At 41.8% G+C, this 20,206-nt stretch overlaps 1 protein-coding gene across 9 annotated transcripts in view; it reads left to right on the top strand.

Moving 5' to 3' along the window:
- The window catches only part of myo1b (myosin IB), a 248,800-nt gene that overhangs the window by 195,160 nt on the left and 33,434 nt on the right, over positions 1 to 20,206 (top strand). For 4 of the 9 annotated variants that reach the window (XM_051930304.1, XM_051930306.1, XM_051930305.1 and 1 more), the window contains exons 17-22: positions 1,510 to 1,736; positions 7,718 to 7,918; positions 10,750 to 10,843; positions 12,201 to 12,350; positions 14,017 to 14,085; positions 14,350 to 14,436. In XM_051930304.1, the coding sequence (XP_051786264.1) occupies positions 1,510 to 1,736; positions 7,718 to 7,918; positions 10,750 to 10,843; positions 12,201 to 12,350; positions 14,017 to 14,085; positions 14,350 to 14,436 (828 nt within the window). Of the gene's footprint in view, positions 1 to 1,509; positions 1,737 to 7,717; positions 7,919 to 10,749; positions 10,844 to 12,200; positions 12,351 to 14,016; positions 14,086 to 14,349; positions 14,437 to 17,371; positions 17,459 to 19,244; positions 19,332 to 20,206 lie in introns of all 9 variants that reach the window. The other 5 variants (XM_051930300.1, XM_051930301.1, XM_051930302.1 and 2 more) reach the window with 3 other exon arrangements.

Here is a 20,206-nt window from a genome sequence, read left to right on the forward strand (position 1 = left end):
CAGTAATTATCCAATAGGAGGCTCGTACCTATTTGCTTCGTTAAATCCAGGTGGCGAGTTTTTTTTTTGGCCAAGCAGTGTACATATACACACACACACATACAGACATAAATCCAAAAATGAATCTAAAACGTTGAGATTCATCAAAGTCTCAAAATCGACTTTTTGGACGATTACAATACTTTCCCTACAAGAAAGTAAATCAGACTCGGGGATGTCTAATATGTCGAGATTCATCAAAATGTAGAGGTCTAATTTTTGGACGATTACAATACTTTCTCTATACTTCATATACGAGAAAATAAAAAGAGTTAAAAGTCATCATTGGCTGCCATGAATCTGAAAATAAGCCTGATGTTTGGGATCATTTTCACACGTTTTATAAATATGTTTAGTCAAATTGACGCTTTATTTAGATGAATGGATGGATAGATAGATAGATAGATACTTTATTAATCCCAAGGAGAAATTCACAAATATAGGCTTCTGTTATCTGATTGCATGCAACAAACTCTTTTTCTGTTTGGCTGTGTCACCGAGATCTGTAAAGGAGCACTTTTGCTTGACATCCAGTGCCACTGGAAGAATAGTAATAATAATAATAATTCAGATATTTCTAACATCAGTAGAATGAGCAGGTGGTGGTCCATAGATCAACCTCACACAATGCTTAAAGTCAAGTGCAGCCGCTTGTGATTTCTGAATGAAAGCGGGTACCCCACCATATCACAAGACCCAGTGTGTCAAATCGTATAAGATGGAACCTAAAAGACAATAAAGAACAACTCAAGAATATTTATGGCCATCTGATCTCCTCACCAGAAATCCAAGCCATTAACCAATAAAACTTGCCCTGTCTGTTTCAGTTGGCCAGCATTTCGGGCCCAAAAACCAGCACTGGGGGGTAGAAAAAAAAACTGGTTTGTTACTTTCTTTGCTCTTTAAACATTATAACAAGTAAATTGCTAATTCTACACCACACCAACTTTTATGGTTTCAGGATAAATCACTTTGCTCCTTTGAGGAGAATTGATGACAATTTTAGTCTTGTATTCATCCCCAGAGCGTATTGAGGGTTGGATGCCATGCTGCTGATTGAGTTTTAACCATGAAGATTTAACGGTGGCTTCTCAGCAGCTGAAAGGCCGACTTTGTGGAATTTTGATGGCTGCACAGGCGTCTTTCTCACACAGTGATATGTAATTTGTTGTTTTTACCGCCTGCGGACAGAACCAGCCAGCGAATTGCTAAAAAACAGAATGGAATTGATCATCACAAACAAAACCAATTGAGCTTTCAATGACAAAAATAGAATTGTGGTTTCTCAATGGCTAACTGCTGGATTTATGTGAATTTAGTTATGGAGTCGGTTAAAAGCATGTAAACTGACCTTTTGATTTGTGGATTTATGACCGACGTGTTTGCCCTCAGGAACAAATGGGACAAGCCCTGCTGTTACAAACTCTTCATTTTTTTTTGAAGTCTTTCATTTCCATGTCTCCCTAACAGGTGCTCTACCGCGTGGAAGGCTTTGTGGACAAAAACAATGACCTGTTATACCGAGATCTGTCTCAAGCTATGTGGAAGGCCAGTCACAACCTTGTTAAGTCCCTCTTCCCTGATGGAAACCCAACTAAGATCAACCTGAAGAGGCCACCGACTGCTGGCTTCCAGTTCAAAGCCTCAGTGGCCACACTTATGAAGAACCTGCTGACCAAAAATCCCAACTACATCAGGTGATTTTGACTTTGGGGTGGTCGCTTTTACAGGGAAACTTGGCTGAGCTTTGCTTTAGAATATTTCAATTGTCCATTCAAGCTTTATAAACACACAATCATGTTTTAAAAACATTTTGTCCATGTTGGCAGGTAGATAGCATATTTTTTTAAACGTCCTAGCTATGTGTTTGCCACCTGCCTGCCATACCTGTCTTGTAGCTAAATGTTGAATGCTGGTCTGCCTCATCAGATATCTCTGGATTTAAATTGCAGTGCCATGTTGGTTATTGAACTCTATTAATTGCATCATGGCACTCGTGTATGGATCAGAAGGCTGGTCCTGAAGGGCCACCGTGGCAGAAGGCTTTCATTCCAAACACTTCCTTAATTAGTTGCCTAGTGCTGCAAATGGGAGAGACTTCTATCCACTTCATTTCAATTAACCTGTGTGGTGTTCTACACTGCAGTCTTACTGGGCAAGCGACTTCCGCTCAAAAGATGCACAATGTCTAAACAAAATTCTCAAGAAAGAATGCTTCATCACCGGGTGAACCCTGGACACGCTGGAAGATGTTATGGAAAACAAGATGGTGGCAAAATTGGATGCCATCATGTAAAATCGAGCACTTTTAGCCACAGAAGCTCCTCTGGGGTGGGTCTTTTCTGCCTGCTGTTATCAGGCAATTTGATGCTTCCACAATGTACTTGTTAGGTTTATTTGATTGATTGATTGACTGGCTGTATTATCTGCCCTGTGAGTCTGTTGTTTTTTGACCCATGGAAACGACGACTTTTGAAAACACTCTCCACAGTTGGATACTTTCATAAATGCGTTAACGACGAGCAAAAATGGAGTTTTACAAAAACAATACTGTAGTCACACTCTGATTGGTTTCATGGCCCTTCACCGATTAGATTCTGCTCATTATAATGTCTCATTTACTGATTAGTTGTCCTTCAAGGAAGAACAAACATTTTCCAACAGCAGGCCCAGAAGAGTTGCTTTCCTTAGTGCATGTTGTGCTGCTTCCGTTTGTGTCTAAGTTGGGCGTGATTAGAATATCATTTTCAGGAAACTCCATTCTTGCTTGTCCACATCACAATGCTGGTGCTGCGTTTGTGAAAGTATGCGGCCCTCCAGCATTTCTAAGAGTCTCTGTTTTCAGTGGTCAGAAACAAGTGTGGATGAAAGGAAAAACCGAAGACAAACATATGCATTTTTAAATGAAACCGTAGTAGTGTGGACGGGGCTTGAATTAGATGAGATAAACTTTATTAGTCCAAAGGGGAAACTCAGATGGATAGTTTTGCAAAGTTCGAACACTGCTTACATGTGTAACAAGCAAATTACTGACCAGTCGCTACAGTTTTATGATAAATGCACTGACCGGTGTAATATCCAGTTCAGTTCCCCATCAACCCCCAGGGTACAATTGTCAGTCAAACCTCGAAATATTTGACGTTTCATGATTAGGGCTTGCACTGAAATCAATACATAGAGCACGTGGATCAGTGCAAGGTCCAAAGTCTAATACAGGACGTTAGCGTTCTAGGGGAAAAAAATCAGAGCCCCATGAATATCAGATTGTTAGTAACTCGGTTGATGGCCTGTCATCGGCGTTTATTACTTAAACTGAACTGGTTCAGTAAGAAGAAGCACATTCTGCAGCCAAATGAATAACAAGGCACTAATGAAGAATGCAGACGAGCTCACAATGTCGCACGGCAAGAGAGGGTGCAGTAAGGCGAAGATAACAGACACTCACAAACGTATCTATTTCTCTATTGAGTTAGTTTTACAAATGTAGTTTAGTACAAGATGTGCTACCATTGCTGTGGACTGCTTATAATCTATCATCTTGCAATTGAATATAGAGCTGAACACTTTTTTTTTTATTAGTGTTGTTTTAATACTTGCTTTGTTGTTCTTTAATGACGAGACGATTGTCGCCATGCAGTTCTGAAGACTGCCAATTTCATCTGCATCCAGCACATTGACGTGACAAGGGGACAGTATGCAGCAGCTCCTTAAAGGCCTTGTACTATAATGCGTACTCCCGTTCACATCCTTTACTGACATTTTCCTTGCCCCAAATCCATACAGCATTACCTAAATCATAACCATCCATCCATTATCCAACCCGCTATATCCTAACTACAGGGTCACGGGGGTCAGCTGGAGCCAATCCCAGCCAACACAGGGCGCAAGGCAGGAAACAAACCCCGGGCAGGGTGCCAGCACACCGCAAGTAAATCGTAATTCCTGAGCTCAAAAATTTTTTTGGGACGATAAAAGGTATAATGAATAAGGAAATATTTCTGGAAGACATTTGATACATTTGAGGAGCTGCCAAGAGGATACTTGACAGTGTGGTTGAATGAGGAACTGCAAGCCCAAAGTAGAAGTACTGGGACACAACCCATTCGTCCCCACCCCGTTTAAACAAAAAGAGAACAATGAACCAAAATGTGCATTCTGTGACTCAAAATGGAACACAAAACTCCAAAATCAAAAAGGAGCCATCAGGCAGGGTGTATCCTGATGTCTTGGTTAAATCACCCTCCAAGGCCGGGACATTCCGGTCCCCTAATCATCCTCTGTCTGTTTCACCGCTTCAACACCTAACAGCTTAATATGTGGTGAGTGTACTGGCGCACAAATGGCCGTCATCGCATCATCCCGGTGAGGTGAGTGCTGCACATTGTTGGTGGCTGAAATGGCCCCCCACTCACAATGTAAAGAGCTTTGAGAAGTGAGAAACGCGCTGTATAAATGTAAACTATTATTATGACACGATTTTACTATGTGCAGTTTTTTTGTAGGAGCCATTAGACTTTGTGAAGGTTTTCATGTTTAGTCATCAGGTAGGAGCTCCGCCCCCCGGTGTGCCACCTCCTTCCATTGGCCACGGGATTAATAGCAAGGGGCGGAGCCAAATGCCCTCAATGGGCATCTTCTTGGGAACACTGTTAGCACTAGCGCCCTCTCGAGCCAGTGTGGCAGTACTTAGCTCAGAAGAGCCCAGAGAGCGAGCCACTGACACGTATGTGTGACAACAGTCATTTCAGCTTTTGAGGATGAAACTTTAAAGAATACTGAACAATCTTTAAAAAAAAAAAAAAAAATCTTGCATTTGAAGTTGGATTTCTTGTTTTAAACAGATCCGCGTTTGTGTGAGCCTCAATATATACTGTATGTTTAAGTGTGTGGAATACGGGAATGTACAGTGTGAGGAGACACAAAGGGCCATTGAGGAGAGGGACTGAGTCTGAACTGTGGGCATCTTTTGTTGGAGGAGCTTCCTTCTTCTCTAATGTCATGCTGTTCCTTTTCCTGAATAATTCGGACACTTACAAAGGCTGATATTCATCATCTTCCTTTTTTATCCCCTTTTCTGTTTATAGAATTATTCATATAAGGCTAAAATATACAAATTGTCTAGGGGTCTAAACATGTGATTTGTTAAATAAGCAAATCGTGTTGTCGCTTTGATGGTCTGAACCACAGCTGTGAACGCAGGGTCAGCAATGTGCTTGACTCGGACTCAGAATCCAGAAGTTTGAGACAAGGAGCAAAAGTGAACGCTCAGTGGGCAAGAAGTTACGATACTTGGCTGTATAATCTGAGAATTTATGTCGTGGTGATAAACCATGTTTAAAACCAGTACGTTATAACAAATTCCTGGAATGATCTATATCAAAAGTTACGTATGTGTAAAGCACTTTGAGCCACATTCCTTGTATGAAAATGTGCTATAAAAATAAAAATGTTGTTGAAATTATGAGCAAATAGAGCAGCTGCAGGTAGAGTGAATGCTTGGTGTTCCAGGGAAATGTGACACTACAGAATAAAATGTCAGAATAATAAGGGGAAAACAAGAATTTGTGATAAGGCAGAGGACTTGAAGGTGGGAGTGAAGTCAGCAGGCCAAACTAGGAAAATGAAGAATAAGTCATTCAAGACAAAATGTTCTTTGATTGTGAGCTAATCAGAGTAGTTGGACCTTGGCAGGCCTTCAGCAATACTTCTGCCAGTTTGATGATTTACTACACCACAAGCTGCAGATGGGTATTCATTTTTTTTTATCGGGTTTGTCCAAAAGAGGGAGATCTAAATCAGTGGTTTAGGGGTTCTTGTTGATACCATATTTTAACCAATCCACAGAAGCAATTAAAAATGCAAATAAAAAGATAACTGTTGAATACACAGTAAGTCGAGGGACATTATGCTCACACTATGTAAGGATTAGGAGCTCTGAAGCTTAACATTCATTCATTCATTTCATAGTAGATCTGCCCCTCAGCATTGTACAAAAAATGAACTGAGCTGACTTGAAGCACAAGTGGCAGGTTGTTAGTCTCACCATCTATGGTACGGAGGACAGCTTGCTAATGGAAAAAAGAAAAAATGAGGGAGTAGAAAGGCGGCTGCTTCTCTGGACTGAGAGGTTCAGTTGATGCGATTTGGGTGTGCCTGGAATGACCCATTAGAAGACACAATCGTAATCCTCTTTAATAAAACCCCTGTGTGCGTCCAGTGTCCGTGTGTGTGTGTCTTCTGGTGTAGTGCGCATGCGTAGGGCATAGTGCGACGCTTCAAAGGCCGCCTTACACGTCACACAAGACAGAGAGGGCGGGACCTATAAAATATCACGCGGCCGATCCAATCGGATTTCGGTAAATGAGGTAAGACATAAAACACGAAAAATCCAATCGGGCACTGAGACACGGAGACCAACTTCCCAATTGTTGTGCAAGTGTTCACTCTGAGGATGTCAGATTTGCGATTAAGAAGCTTGGTCCGGTAAAGTGTCAGTCGTTGAAGGGGTTTTCCTAAATATACGAATTTTCATGATATTACAATACGATGACTTTTAAAAGTAGATTTATTTTTGCGCACATTACATCAGTTGCTGGGGAGAATCTGCTGATTGCCCACTATTGTGACAGAAAATTAAATGCATATTACGGACAGCAAAGCCAGTATTACTGTCAGAGAAGATTACAGGCATTTTACGGAAAAAATTTAATGAGGTAAAAGGTCCCGTGCCATTTAATATAGACTGTTCCTACTAATGTTTATGGGCTACTGTTCTAGCGCCTGTTATTGTAACGGGCTTAATGTCTAGTAATAATAATAATATAATGATGATGATTCCATTTAGATAGCACTTTTCTATCCTACTCAAAATGCTTTGCACAGACAGTAAAGAACTACTTCAGCCATCAGCATCCATATGGATTATGTGACAGCAGCCATTCTTGCACCATTACGGTCACCACACAATGGTGATCAGGTGAGAGGTTTGTACTCTGGGAATACCTGGGGGGACACTTGGAGGACTCGTATCTCTCAACTGGCAGCCTAGACGTATCTGGGAAATCCCCTGGAGAAGAGAAAAAGGAAGTTTCTGAGGATTACGTGGCCTGCTCAGTCCAGATGACACGTTACCGTTGTGACTCCTAATAATGATGACAACAGTGCATTTTATTTACTGTACATATCAGGGTAAGCAGACAGAAGGTAAATTCAAATCTGAAATAAAGCCAAAATGAGATGCCTTAAAAGCCATCTTTAAATTAAGAGTTGTTAATCATGCAGAAGCCCTAGATATCTGTGAAAGTACAAATATATTCATCACAAACTGCTGTAGAGTGAAATACAAAAAGTAAACGGGTTGACTTCTACTCGACACTGACTTATACTCAGTGATGGATGGTACCTCTACTCTTATCAACTATTATAGTTAATTTTTTCCTGCTTTCCACAATTCATTAGGATGCTTTAAACTATCTGCCTTAACTATATACTGATTTTTTTTTGTTTGTTTTAATCTTTGCTCAAATATTTTTTTGTTCCAGCAAAATATGTGGTTTGTCGTCATCTTTCGGGATTCTGTGCCTGTGCTGTATCAGTTATTTTTCACCCATGAGTGTTGCAATTAGAAACACAATTGAGGTTAAGTGATCTGACATTTTGGCTACTTGTTTTGTTTCAGATGCATCAAGCCAAATGACAAGAAGGCCGCTCATATCTTTACGGATTCGCTGGTCTGCCATCAGGTGCGCTACCTGGGGCTGATGGAGAACGTGAGGGTGAGGAGGGCAGGCTATGCCTTCAGACAGACTTATGAGCCTTGCCTGGAACGCTACAAGATGCTGTGCAAACAGACTTGGCCCCATTGGAGAGGACCTGCCAGGTAAGAACCAAAAAAAAAAAAACATCCCTCCATCTTCTCAACCTACAGTAGATTTGTGGGAAGCTTAGTAATGTTGGTGCTACTCATCCTCAGTCTGTATCCGCGTAACCTGCAGTGAGCTGCTTCCCCATCTGGAGTTGATTTCTGTGTTGCACCCGTACTGCCAGGATGAGGACCCAATCCTTCAAGATTCTGAAAAAAAATTTGTCAAACATTTGAATGTTTGCAATACAGAGTTCTAAAGTGTAGAGTTGTCGTTTCCAAAAACAGATTACATCTCATGTACGACTGTTTCAGTGGACATCATCTCGGTGTATGTCATACGTTCAGTGCTCTACTGCGTTACTTATACAGGGGTGCACAAAGTCCGTATACCCCTATCTTTAGGAGCATTTACAGGAATAACCATGACAATTTGGTTCCTGTGGACATCAGCCCAAGTCTTCCCGGTATTTCGAGGTGTGTTTCTGACATCCCGTCTGGTGCTGCTACCTGCTGCCGCTCAAGAAATCGCAACAACGTGGCGGTTGTTCCAAGACGAAGCGATGGGTGACACAAGTGTTTTCACGATCGAGGAGCGTTTGGTGGCCAATGTGTGGGTTCATGAGTGGCCTGTTACTGGGAAATCGATCAAAAATGTCATGGATGACTTTGTTGTGCGTTTTTGGAAGGCATCGTCAACCAAGAGGACGTTGTTGCAGTGGGAGAAGAAGGCTTTTGCAATGGGCAGCATCCGAGATGTGCCGTGAAGTGGAAGACCATCCACAAGGCATGAAACGTGTGCAGATGTGGTAGAGTCTGTCCAATGATCCCCAATAAAATCCACTCATAAACGTGCTGCTGAGTTGGGAATAGCGGAATCGACAATGTGAAAACACATCAAATGAAATGTTGGCGTCCATTGCCCGTTAACAAGTTATCAGATGCCGACTTCGACAGATGTCAGGAAGCTTGTGATCTGATGCTGCAACAAATGCTGAGAAGGAAAAGGTTATGTTCTCTGATGAGTGTGCGATTTATCGCAGCTTCCACAATCAAAACAAAGACGCGCACGCCTGTATTACCGCCAGAGAAAATTAAAGGTATATTACGGACGTACAAGCCAGCGGACGTACAAGACGGTATCCTTCAATAAGGGCGCGCACAAAAAGGCGAGCCTCAAAAGGACGACCTCAATTGGGCGCAGCGAATAAAGGCGCACGTAAATAAAGATCTGCACCTGTTGCTCTTCACATATTCCAGAGCCATTTGAACTAAATTATCTACGCACCCTTATTGAATAGAGCCGTACAAGACAGTATTACTGTCACAGAAAATTAAAGACACACAATACACGGTGGCAGCCCACGAAGAACGGTCAGCTCAGCAAGTAAACATCAACAAAAGAAAGGCTGAAAGAAAGAAAAATACGACCAACAAAAAGAATGAGGTCAAAGTCCCTTGCCATTTAATATAGACTGTAGACTGTTCCTACTAATGTTTATGCACTACTGTTCTAGCGCCCGTTATTGTAACGGGCTAAATGACTAGTTTTTAATAAAACTACTGCAATATGTTGACACCAATAAAAGACTAACCTTAACTACAAGCAGTTCATGCTGTCATATAAGTACATGTGTCTAGTTAGTTGCGGTAATAAGAGCGTAGAAAGCACAACGTGTCGAGCATGCAGTCGTCTAGGCAAGAGTGCACCTTCGTGCAGAGTATGCCAGTCACTGAGAAAGCACGTTCTGCCTCCACTGAAGTAGGTGGCACAGTCATCAGATACTGATACACCGCCATTTCAGCTTTTACTGATGCATCCAGTTTCTTGTCATCATTCTGTGATGGCAGGTTTCTTAGCACAGATAATGCGGATGCAACAGACTGACGCATTGCAATTTCAAGTTGCTGTTCAAAGCTGTCAACAGCACAGACGTCAATGAACTCTGCCCCGTCCCGGCATTCATGAGCTGCAGAGTGCAGACACCTCCCAGTCCACTGTGCTCAGTCTTCGTGGGAGCTGGGAGACTGACTGGTGCTGGTCTGTTGTTGACAATTAATCGGCAACACACTACACCGTGGGTCAAAAAACCATGCAACTTAATTATTTTCAACTGTAACTCTACTATTTCTTGATCGATTTTTACACGCTATATATGCGAGCTTGGCCATTCCCGTTTTCTCGGGAATTACAGCAGTTTCATTCCCAGGAATGAAAAATGCCCAGGAATGGATTCCCTACTTTGTACATGTGATGTACGTCAGTGGTCGACAGGCCCGCTCTGTGAGTTTGTGTGGTCTACCACTTCACAGTAATAACACTTAGAGTTGACTGAAGCAGAACTAGCAGAGCAGAAGTTCCATGCGCTGACTTAAGGTGACATCTGATGAAAGCGCCATTTTTAAAGTCACCAAGCTCTTCAGCCCTTTTTACTGCCAATGGAGATTGCATGGCTATGTGTTTGATTTGATGCTCCCGTTAACAATGAAACCCCAGAACTCACTAATTTGGAGGGGTGTCCGCATACTTCTGGCCATAGGGTTTAAAACATTTTATTTGAGTAGAAAATTTTGGGAATGTCACAAGGGGTGCATTAGGATGAAAAGTAAAACTTGTTTGGTTTCATTGGTGGTTCCCTTTTTTTTAGAGCAGGCTGACACTTTTGATACCCTTTAGTATACATTTAAGTTCAAGAAGAACACACACGTGTCGTGTACAAAGCAATGAGGCTCAGGAATCACAGCCTTATTGATTTTTCTTCATGTCTGGCTACATTTAATTTTTTTTTTTCAAGAATATTTTCATTCTGTCTTCTTATGAATTATATATGTCTGCTTGTCCTTTCCAGGGAGGGCGTGGAGGTGCTTCTGAAAGATCTGCAGATCCCCAGAGAAGAGTATTCCTATGGGAGGTCAAAAATATTTATCAGGAATCCCAGAACGGTACAGATTTGAATTTATGGACTCTTGCAGAATGTATAAATTGTGTACAGTAGAAGTGTCATCGTGCCATCGTGAATATAAAATAAATGCACCCTCAGAACCTTAGAAGCTGCCTATTGTTTTAAAAATTCTTCTGTTCCTCTTCATCGTTGCCCACTTCTATGTGTGGTTGATGTGTTTGATCAACCTTCTCCACACAGCCCAGTCCTGTACCTCCTCCCCAGTCAAGCCCACTTCCTTCAGGTCTTTTTATTTTATCCGTCCACCTCTGCTTTTTCCTCCCTTACTTTCTCTTCACCTGGACTTCCATTACCATCCCTCTTTTCCCCACATAGTCTTGTCTCACATGCTAATACCGCTTCAACCTACTTTCCTGTACTTTAAGATTTATCTTCCTCTTTTCTTGGACCTCTGATTGTCTCATTTCTTCTTCTGTGCTTCTTTGTGGCTCCACACGCCCATCAAAATTCTTCTCCTGCTCTGCTCTTTTTACTGCCCAGGTCTCATCTCCATACATCACTGCTGGTCTTAAAAACCTGACCTTTAACCTTCGCCTTAACTCTTCGATCACACAATACTCCTGATACCTTATTCCAATTGTTCCATCCACGCTGCACTCTGTTATCTCTGCATCCAATTTTCCATCTTGTGCTACCACTGATCCTAGATACTTAAACTTTTGCATGGAAACTTCTGAGTCCTGATCGTTTTTAAACCTCAGATATTCTGTCATCTTCTTCCCATTTGTCTTCAACCGTCTATCTTCCAAAGCCCTTCTCCATTCTTCCAACTTTATGTCCTCTTTTCTAGTGCTACACAACATCATTAGCAAAAATCCTGTACCGGGGCACTTGGTCTTGTATCCCTTTAGTCAACACATCCATAACCAGATAAGAGGTAAGGACTTCAAGACCATCCCTGGTTCAGACCTCCTCTAACTGAGATCTTGTCTGTTACCCTAACCCAAGTCCTCACTCCCTCATACATCTCCTGGACAATTCTCACATACATCTGTGGTCCTCCCTTCTCTCTCATGCACCTCCAGACCTCTTGACGTGGTGCTCTATCATCAGCCTATTGTTTTGTAAATATGGGTCTACATTTTATTGAGTATTTTCAGTGAATCTGCCACCACTGAAGTGAACATATTGAAGATTTTTCCATTGAATAGTGCAATAGGTGTAAAATAATTCCTCTGGTTGGCTTATTGGGAATGTTTTGCAACTAAGGATGACTGATGCCATCAGTGAAATCGGCCTTCCCCTTAGCTTCTTCCTCTATTAAATGCTCACGACACCCAAACCATTAAAACCTGTCATTATATTACAAGTAACATTCCCTTCTGTTGGTCCTGCAGCTCTTCCACCTCGAGGATCAGAGGAAGCAGCGATTACAGGACCTGGCAGCCCTAATCCAGAAGATCTACCGTGGCTGGAAGTGCCGGACTCGTTTCCTGCTCATGAAAAGGAGTCAGATCACTGTAGCCGCCTGGTACCGCAGATACGCAGTAAGGAGTTGTTTTGACAGTTTATTTTTCATATTTCATGTTGCTCTTTCTCCTGCCAGTATCAGTGCTTCAGATGCTCTTAGTGGCTTTAAAAAGAGATTGCGTAACTGAACTGAAAGCAAGCAGGAGGAGGTGAGTAGGCCGACTTAGAAGAAAGGGAAGTGAACCCAAATTACTGGAGGCAGGAATGCAGCAAGGACAGGTAAAAAAAAACAAACAAAAGTTACATTCCCACAGTGTGCCACTCCGACTTTATACTTTTTTTTTTTTTTTAAATGCAAAATGTCTTATCACTGCAAAGAGTAACAGGCTGGCGTGCTCTCTGGTAATGAAAACACAAGGAAGGAAAGAATGAACAAATGGCTAAATCAACGCGCTTTGAAGTTTTGAGTTCTCGTGTTACTCCTGCATTGTTCACAGACATTTGTGACTGAAATGTTTGGAATTCCGAGAAAATGTGATCATCTGTACCCCTCGCCGTTCTCTTTAGGTAAAGTGGCCCATTGTGAGAGTGTGTGTGTGTCTGCGCGCATGACTGGGCTCTGAGATGGTTTGGCATTCAGGCCAAGGCTGATATCTACCTTGTGCCGAGTACTGCAGAGATGGGCCTGGACTCCATGTCATCTTGAATTACATTTACAGTGTTAGGCTTTTATTTTTAAATCCACTTGTTCATTCGTCCAGTGGGCTGGCGCCCTGCCTGGGGTTTGTTTCCTGCCTTGCGCCCTGTGTTGGCTGGGATTGGCTCCAGCAGACCCCCGTGACCCTGTAGTTAGGATATAGCGGGTTGGACAATGGATGGATGTTCATTCATCTATCCATTCAAACCTGCTTATCCATTGAAGTTTCACGGGGAAGCTGGAGCCTGTCCCAACAAGCATCGGGTGCAAGGCAGGGACAGTCCCTGGCAATGGGGCTAGTGTATCACAGGGTGAACACACACACACACAACAGGACAGAAACAAAAGGGATGCACACAAACAATAGGGTAGGTCCAGAACTATACGCAGTACCAACCTGTTGCTTTGATGCAATCAGGACTTCACAGGGGACACCCCTCCCCTTTATTGCTTTGACATGATCAAGAATTCCCAGGAGACCAACCCTTGTTGCTTCAGCACGATTGGAACTTAATGTGGTATCAACCCATTGCTTCAACATGATCAGGACTTCACAGGGTAGACCCCTTCCCTTTGTTGATTTGACACGATCAAGAATTCCAGGACCTCACAGGGGACCTACCCATTGCTTCAACATGATCAGAACTTCAAGGTGGACATCCCTCCCATTTGTTACTTCGACGTCAGCAGGACTTCACAGCTATCAAGACAGAAGTGGTGCATATTGCAGTGCGATGGTGCTGCAGACTAGGGAGATGAGGCTAGAGTAAATGGAGAGGTGGGTTAGAGTCATCCATTATTAGCATCGGAACTGTTTTGATACGGGTCCTGAGGTCTGAATACTGAAAAACTGAAATTTTGACCAAAGTCCAGTTTTAATTACCAATCCAACACTACTGTATATAACATAAGCAAATGAAAATGATAAGTTGCAAAGGCCTCATATTTTAAAAACACTTCTTTCAAAGATGGTGAACAAGGTAAAAGATTATGTTTGGTGTCTTTGACATTAGATTGTAAACTGTACTGTTTTTCTGATTTAACAGCAACAAAAGAAGTACCAACGAATCAAGAGTTCAGCTATTGTGGTCCAATCTTATATCCGAGGATGGAAGGTGAGAATTTCCAGTTTTTTTTTCTCTTCCATCCCTGAATTTATACCAGCTAAATTCTTTTATAAGATTTACTTTATGACAGCCAGGTCATTCTCAGTACATCCATTCTGTTTTTTTGTTTTGTTACATTTGTCACTATAAACTTTTTTACGCACAGATAAGTTAAAAAAAAAAAGGAAAATAATGTCCCGTTGCCTCTTTGTGACCCAACACATTTCTTAAGCTTCTTGCTACATGGTGTCTGCCTACTTTTTCACTTTCCAGTCACGCAAGATTCTTCGGGAATTAAAGTACCAGAAAAGATGTACGGAAGCAGTGACCACCATTGCAGCGTACTGGCATGGGACACAAGTAAGAGTGCTTTTACAATACTGGTGCGTGGGTCACCTATCTGACATCAGTGCCGTCTCCTCCTAGGCACTAAGCGCTTACTGAACAAACTAACCTTTTTTTAATTTAAATATTTTTCTTCCTCTTAACACTTAGTTTTACATTCTGCTGTTATTTCATAATGTGAAAGATGTGTCTTCTGAGGGGAATACATGTAAAAAAAATTAGTTTTATATATAATTAATAACTGCCTGCTTCATGTCCCTCCACATGCCCGAGGACTTTGCTTACATAAACCTTAAGTCCCTAGAGAAAGGTGTCCACGGCAACATCTTGCCACTCCCCCATTTCTGCAAGCAGCACCTCTTGTTGCTAGGCAACGGTTGTGACTGTTCTCTAATGGTTCCTTCAGTCTGCAGCGCACCTGAATCGCACTGGTAATTGAGAGAGTATTTGACAGGGCTCTTTTTGCTCACCCATATTTTTTATTTTTTTTTAATTCTGCTGGTGGTTCAGCTCCCGTTTCCTGTCTGATGAAAGTTCTGCTTTGTTTCATCCATGACCTTTTCGCTTGTACTGATTTCTTTGCATTTCTCTATTGCTTTTTTTTCCCCCCCAATTACATTTTTGACGACCACTTGCATCTAAAGTCACAATTGAGAGTATTTACTGGTTGTTATAAGTAGAAGAAAGCATTGCTGAGGAGGCTCGGTGTCTTCCTTGGTTGGCTATCTCATAGGACACTACAAAACTTGGGCAGAGTGGTAGCTCTGAGGCTAAGGATCTGTGCTGGTATCCAGAAGGTTGCCGGTTTGAATCCCCGTCACTGCCAAAAAGAGATCCTACTCTGCTGGGCCCTTGAGCAAGACCCTTAACCTGTAATTGCTCCAGGGGCACTGTACAATGGCTGACCTTGCGCTCTGACCCCAAGGGGAATGCAAAAAACGAACAAATTCCTAATACAAGAAATTGTATAAGGCGAAATAAAAAAAATAAAAAAAAACTGGTCAAGACGTCAACAGATTTGTGAAGCAGGAAGCCCATGGTTTATACATCGCGTTAAATGCTTCTTGCCTACATGGAATGATTATACAGCGTCTTCTGTATTTTAACAGGGTGATTATCCTTTGTATACAAGGGTTGCACTGAAAGTAACGCACGTTTATCATTTTCTCCAAAACTAATGGTGGAGTGGTGGCTCTGAGTTAGTATTTGGAAGGTTACTGGTTCCAATCCAGTTACTGCCATAAGGGATCCTTTTTTCATTGGACCTTTGAGCAAGGCCTTTAACGTGAAAATTGCTCCAGAGGGTGATAGACGATAGCTGAACCCTGTGTTCTGACCCTCAAAGGTCATGTGAAAAGACAGTTTCCCCTCAGGGATTAATAAAATTAATAAAAACAGAGTAAATTTTACTGTATGAATGACATCATCTCTGTATTTCTAGGTGTTGCAGAACCCTGGATATAAAGCAGAAACAAACAACAGTCATGACGTTCTTGACCAAAAGAAGGGATGTACTGCTGCCGATATCCACAAAAGTCTCACAAATGCATGTGGTGAGACGACAATTGATGTGTAATGTTCGAAGATGGGTGAAAAAGTTTTAAGGCCATCAACCGCAGTCAGAGACAAAAACTAAAAACACAGTGGACGATATGATTGTCTGAGAGATTTCTAAGGAACTTTGGGACAATTCCAAACACATGTGCAATCTCTTGTTTTTTAGATCAGCTGTTCCTTGATGAGGAACCTACTTGGCACACAAATTCCTGTGTCCAAGGTTGCGGATAATCTGCTTGGCACCACCGTCGCCACAAATCAAGTCAAGTGTCACCAACCATACTCTGCAAACAGTGGCATGAAATAACATTCCCCAGGGCCACAGTGCAAAATACACATCAACACATTTTGCACCAACCAGTCTCTTGAGACAGTGATACCCTGGTCTTCATGAATCATGTTGTCTACCCTGTTTGGGTTTTCCTTGGTAACTGCTACTGATGGCCTTTTGCTGTGTGGTTTGTCTTCAACACCGGTATCATCCTCTTTAAATATTTTTATCCATCTTTACACGTATCTCTCCTCAATGGTTGCCTCACCATACACATTTGTGAGCCTTTTGTGGATATCAACAGTAGTACATCTTTCTTTGGTCAAAATTCAATGACTGTTATTTGTTTCTGCAATACCTAGAAATACAGAAGTGATGTCAGTCATGCAGTAAAAGTTTCTCTGTTTGGCTGTGTAAAAGCATCACATGTGAGATAATAGTTTGAGAAAATGGCAAACAGGCATGACTTTGAGTGCAACCCTCGTAAGTAAGCCATACAGCTGTGCTCTGCTGTTTCATTTAAATGTTAAAATATTGGTCAACACATGGGGGGCTTGGAGACTGGTAAGTCCATCACCTCTTTTATACTCCTAGGCTGTACGTCGACTTTGAACGATCGCACTGCACGTCAGTGTTAGATAATTGACAGCTAAAACAAGCCAGTAATTAAATGGGAGCAACTGTAGGGTTTATTTAAGTGGATATTACAAAGCAGTATGGACAGATGATGGTGACCAGCATGTAACAAATATCCTGTGCAAATGAATCAAAATCTGCAAAATGAGTTGGGCTCCACATAACAATATAGGATCCAAATGTGATATGACTGGTTTGAAAGAATACCATAAATAAATGTGCATGAGGAGAGTGTTTTTGCTTGACTGACACACCCTTGTGTTTTAGGATGATAACTGTGTTTAGATGTTTGACAGAAGAAGTTCCTTTAGATTCAAAGTGATGTTGGTTAAGGAGGACTGTTTTCATGTTTTAGAAATGCCTGGATGCTCTTCTCAGTCGCCTTTCTGGTTTTGGGCTTTGCTTTCTCACTGCTGCTTTCTGTCTCCTCCTCTTTTGCTTATTAACCCCACCCACCTGTGGTGGCCACGCCCCCTCCCTCCACAGGCTCGAATGGAACTGCGGCATCTGAAGGAGGAAGCTAGGAATAAGCGGGCTGTCACTGTCATTTGGGCTTGCTGGCTCGGAACAAAGGTATTTAGGAATGTGCAGACATGCCGCCCCCCTCTTCCCTCTCCTTACATCATCAGAATTGATGAGTCTACTTAATCCCATGTCCTGTTTGAGTGTTTTTTTTTGGTTCATTTATGTTTACTGATAAAGACTTTTTATTCAAAGTGACTAACAATTGAATTTGTTAGTATATTAAGCAGGAATTGTAATTTCAAGAGTGTTGAAGATGAACCATATGGTGGAAGGCCATTGACAGCCCTCATTGATGAAACCCAAAACAGGGTGAACAACTTCATTGACTGTTGAAAAAGTTGGCTGCCAACAGTTCCGAAATCCTGTACAGTCTCTTCTCTTTCAGATCAGTTGTTAATTTTTGAGAAACCCACTTTCCTGAATCCAAGTTGGTAGATAATCGGATCGTCGCCACAACAGGTTCCTCAACAATCTCTCGGATAATCATGTCTTCCACTCTGTTTTGGATTTCATCAGTGACTGATGTCAGTGGCCTTACATTATCGTGGTTTCTCTTCAACTCTGGTTTTGCTTTCTTTAAACTTTTTCAGCCATCTTCACACATTACTCTTGTCAATTGTCACCTGACCATACACATTTTTGAGCCTTTCATGGCTATGATCAAGAACTTGATGACCGCTCTTCGTTTCTTCTTCATATCCATGGTTATGAACACCTGGAGAGAGAGAGAGAAATGATGTTAGACCACCTTTTACAGCATGACTATCTGCAGACGTAAAAGCATCACATTTGGGTTATTAGTTTCCGTAAAAATGGCAAACGGGCGAATCTCACAACGAAGCCATATAGATTATTATGTTTTTATTCAAAGTGACTATCAATTAAACGAATTAGTTTATTAAGCAGGAATTGCCATATCAAATGCAAATATTAATTGGACCTAATGAACTAGTGACACTTAACAAATAATTTTAAAAAAGAGGTGTTGTCAGTTTGCACCAAACAATATGCACTAGGCTTTCTGAATTGAAGCTACCTTAATTTTATAGCCAGGGATCACTGAAACCACCTTTTAAGTTACGAGAGTAAACGAAAAAGTAAAGGTGATTTGAAAATTACACTGTAATTACAGTGGATTGAAGCTGACACCGTACAACACATTTGTGATGCCTTATGGGTACTTTGAACATGCACAACGCAGCACTGTGTCATTAGTCTAGTTTAGGCCAAGGCCAAATGAACATGGACACACTACTGAGGGATCACACCGCTGTTAAATAGACACCAGTCCATCGCAGGGTGAACACACACAGACACAGAGAGGCCAATTTATCATCACCAGTTCACCCAACATGCATGTCTTTGGATTGTGGGAGGAAACCAGAGTACCCGCAAGAAACCCCTCCACAGACACAAAGATGTGAATCCTGGTCTCACAATGTGCCTCCGTGCTACCCTAGATCAAAAGTGCAACCCTTTAGTCTTTAAATAAGATGGCATCTTTGTCATCAGTTGACACGTGTGCTGCGATTGTGTCGCCCTGCTGCTACAGCAAAGCATCACTGGATAGAAAACAAGATGTGTCATCAACATACAGAAATAATTATCAAAAACCCATATGAGGGAACCAAAACATATCCAGAAGAGTCCAAACTAACCTCAAATACCCGGAGAACGTGACGGCATTAACTTACAATATAATTTGTTTAGGTGATTGTGCCATACTGCTGTTTGCTTGCTGCTTTGTCTTCTCACTGCTTCTCCCTCTTTCTGACTTTTTTCTCTCTCTTGCTGTTTCACTACACCTGCTTGTTAATCGCATCCACTCCCACAGGCTCGAAGGGAACTGAGGCGCCTGAAGGATGAAGCTAGGAGTAAGCGGGCCGTCACAGTTATTTGGGCATCCTGGCAGGGAACGAAGGTACTTAGTAGCCTGCCAACCTCCATCATCATTACCATCGTAAATGAACTTCATCTTTGTGTCAACCAATCGACCCGTCAGTGTTGTTGATATTGCGCACAACAAGTTAACCAAGATCGTGATCCTAAGATAATTAAAATACCGCAGAAAATGTAAACTCTCAGAAAAGAGCGCGGCTGTCGCATATGAACAGACCACCTAACTGAATGAACTGAAATTAAAAATGGATGGAAATAGTAAAATTAAAATTCAGTAGCATGTAAAGCAATAAAGTAGCATATGCATTTATTAGTCTTTTAATCAGTCTGCAAACTCCTCGACTTTCAATCTACTTTTTGACTATCGCTGAAGTGTTATCATATTTACAGATTTTTATTCTCCACTCTTTTTCCTATATAAACTAAGAACTATGCTGCCCTCCACAAAGCCACACAAGTTCATTCATAAGTCTTTTGTCTTTCCTTGTTAACGCAGCAATTTATCTTATAGTTAATAAAGAAGATGCTGTTTTCATCAGAAACTAGATAATATTGTGAACAGGTGGAAGGACACTCATGGATATCAGGGAAGTGATGGGGGTGAGGGTGGGGGGTGGCAGCCCTTTTCATCCTACACAAATAATTTCAAACAAAATAAGTGCACAATGACGCAAAAGGCAGCAAATCGGAAACAGAATTGTTTTTTGTGACTCGCACTTCCTTTGAGATTAGAGTGGATCTTATTCGGGTGCTCCATTCTAGTTGCAGTTTGTGTCCGAATTTAGACCCTTTGTCTGGGGGCATCCAGTCCTTTATAGGACTCCGGCTGCATGGGGTGGTGTCATTTGTCCTCTCTGGGCAGGTTCTCAGCACTGAGAGTGTAAAAATGAAGCAACC

Source organism: Erpetoichthys calabaricus, chromosome 8 (assembly GCF_900747795.2).
Source record: "Erpetoichthys calabaricus chromosome 8, fErpCal1.3, whole genome shotgun sequence".
NCBI lineage: Eukaryota > Metazoa > Chordata > Cladistia > Polypteriformes > Polypteridae > Erpetoichthys > Erpetoichthys calabaricus.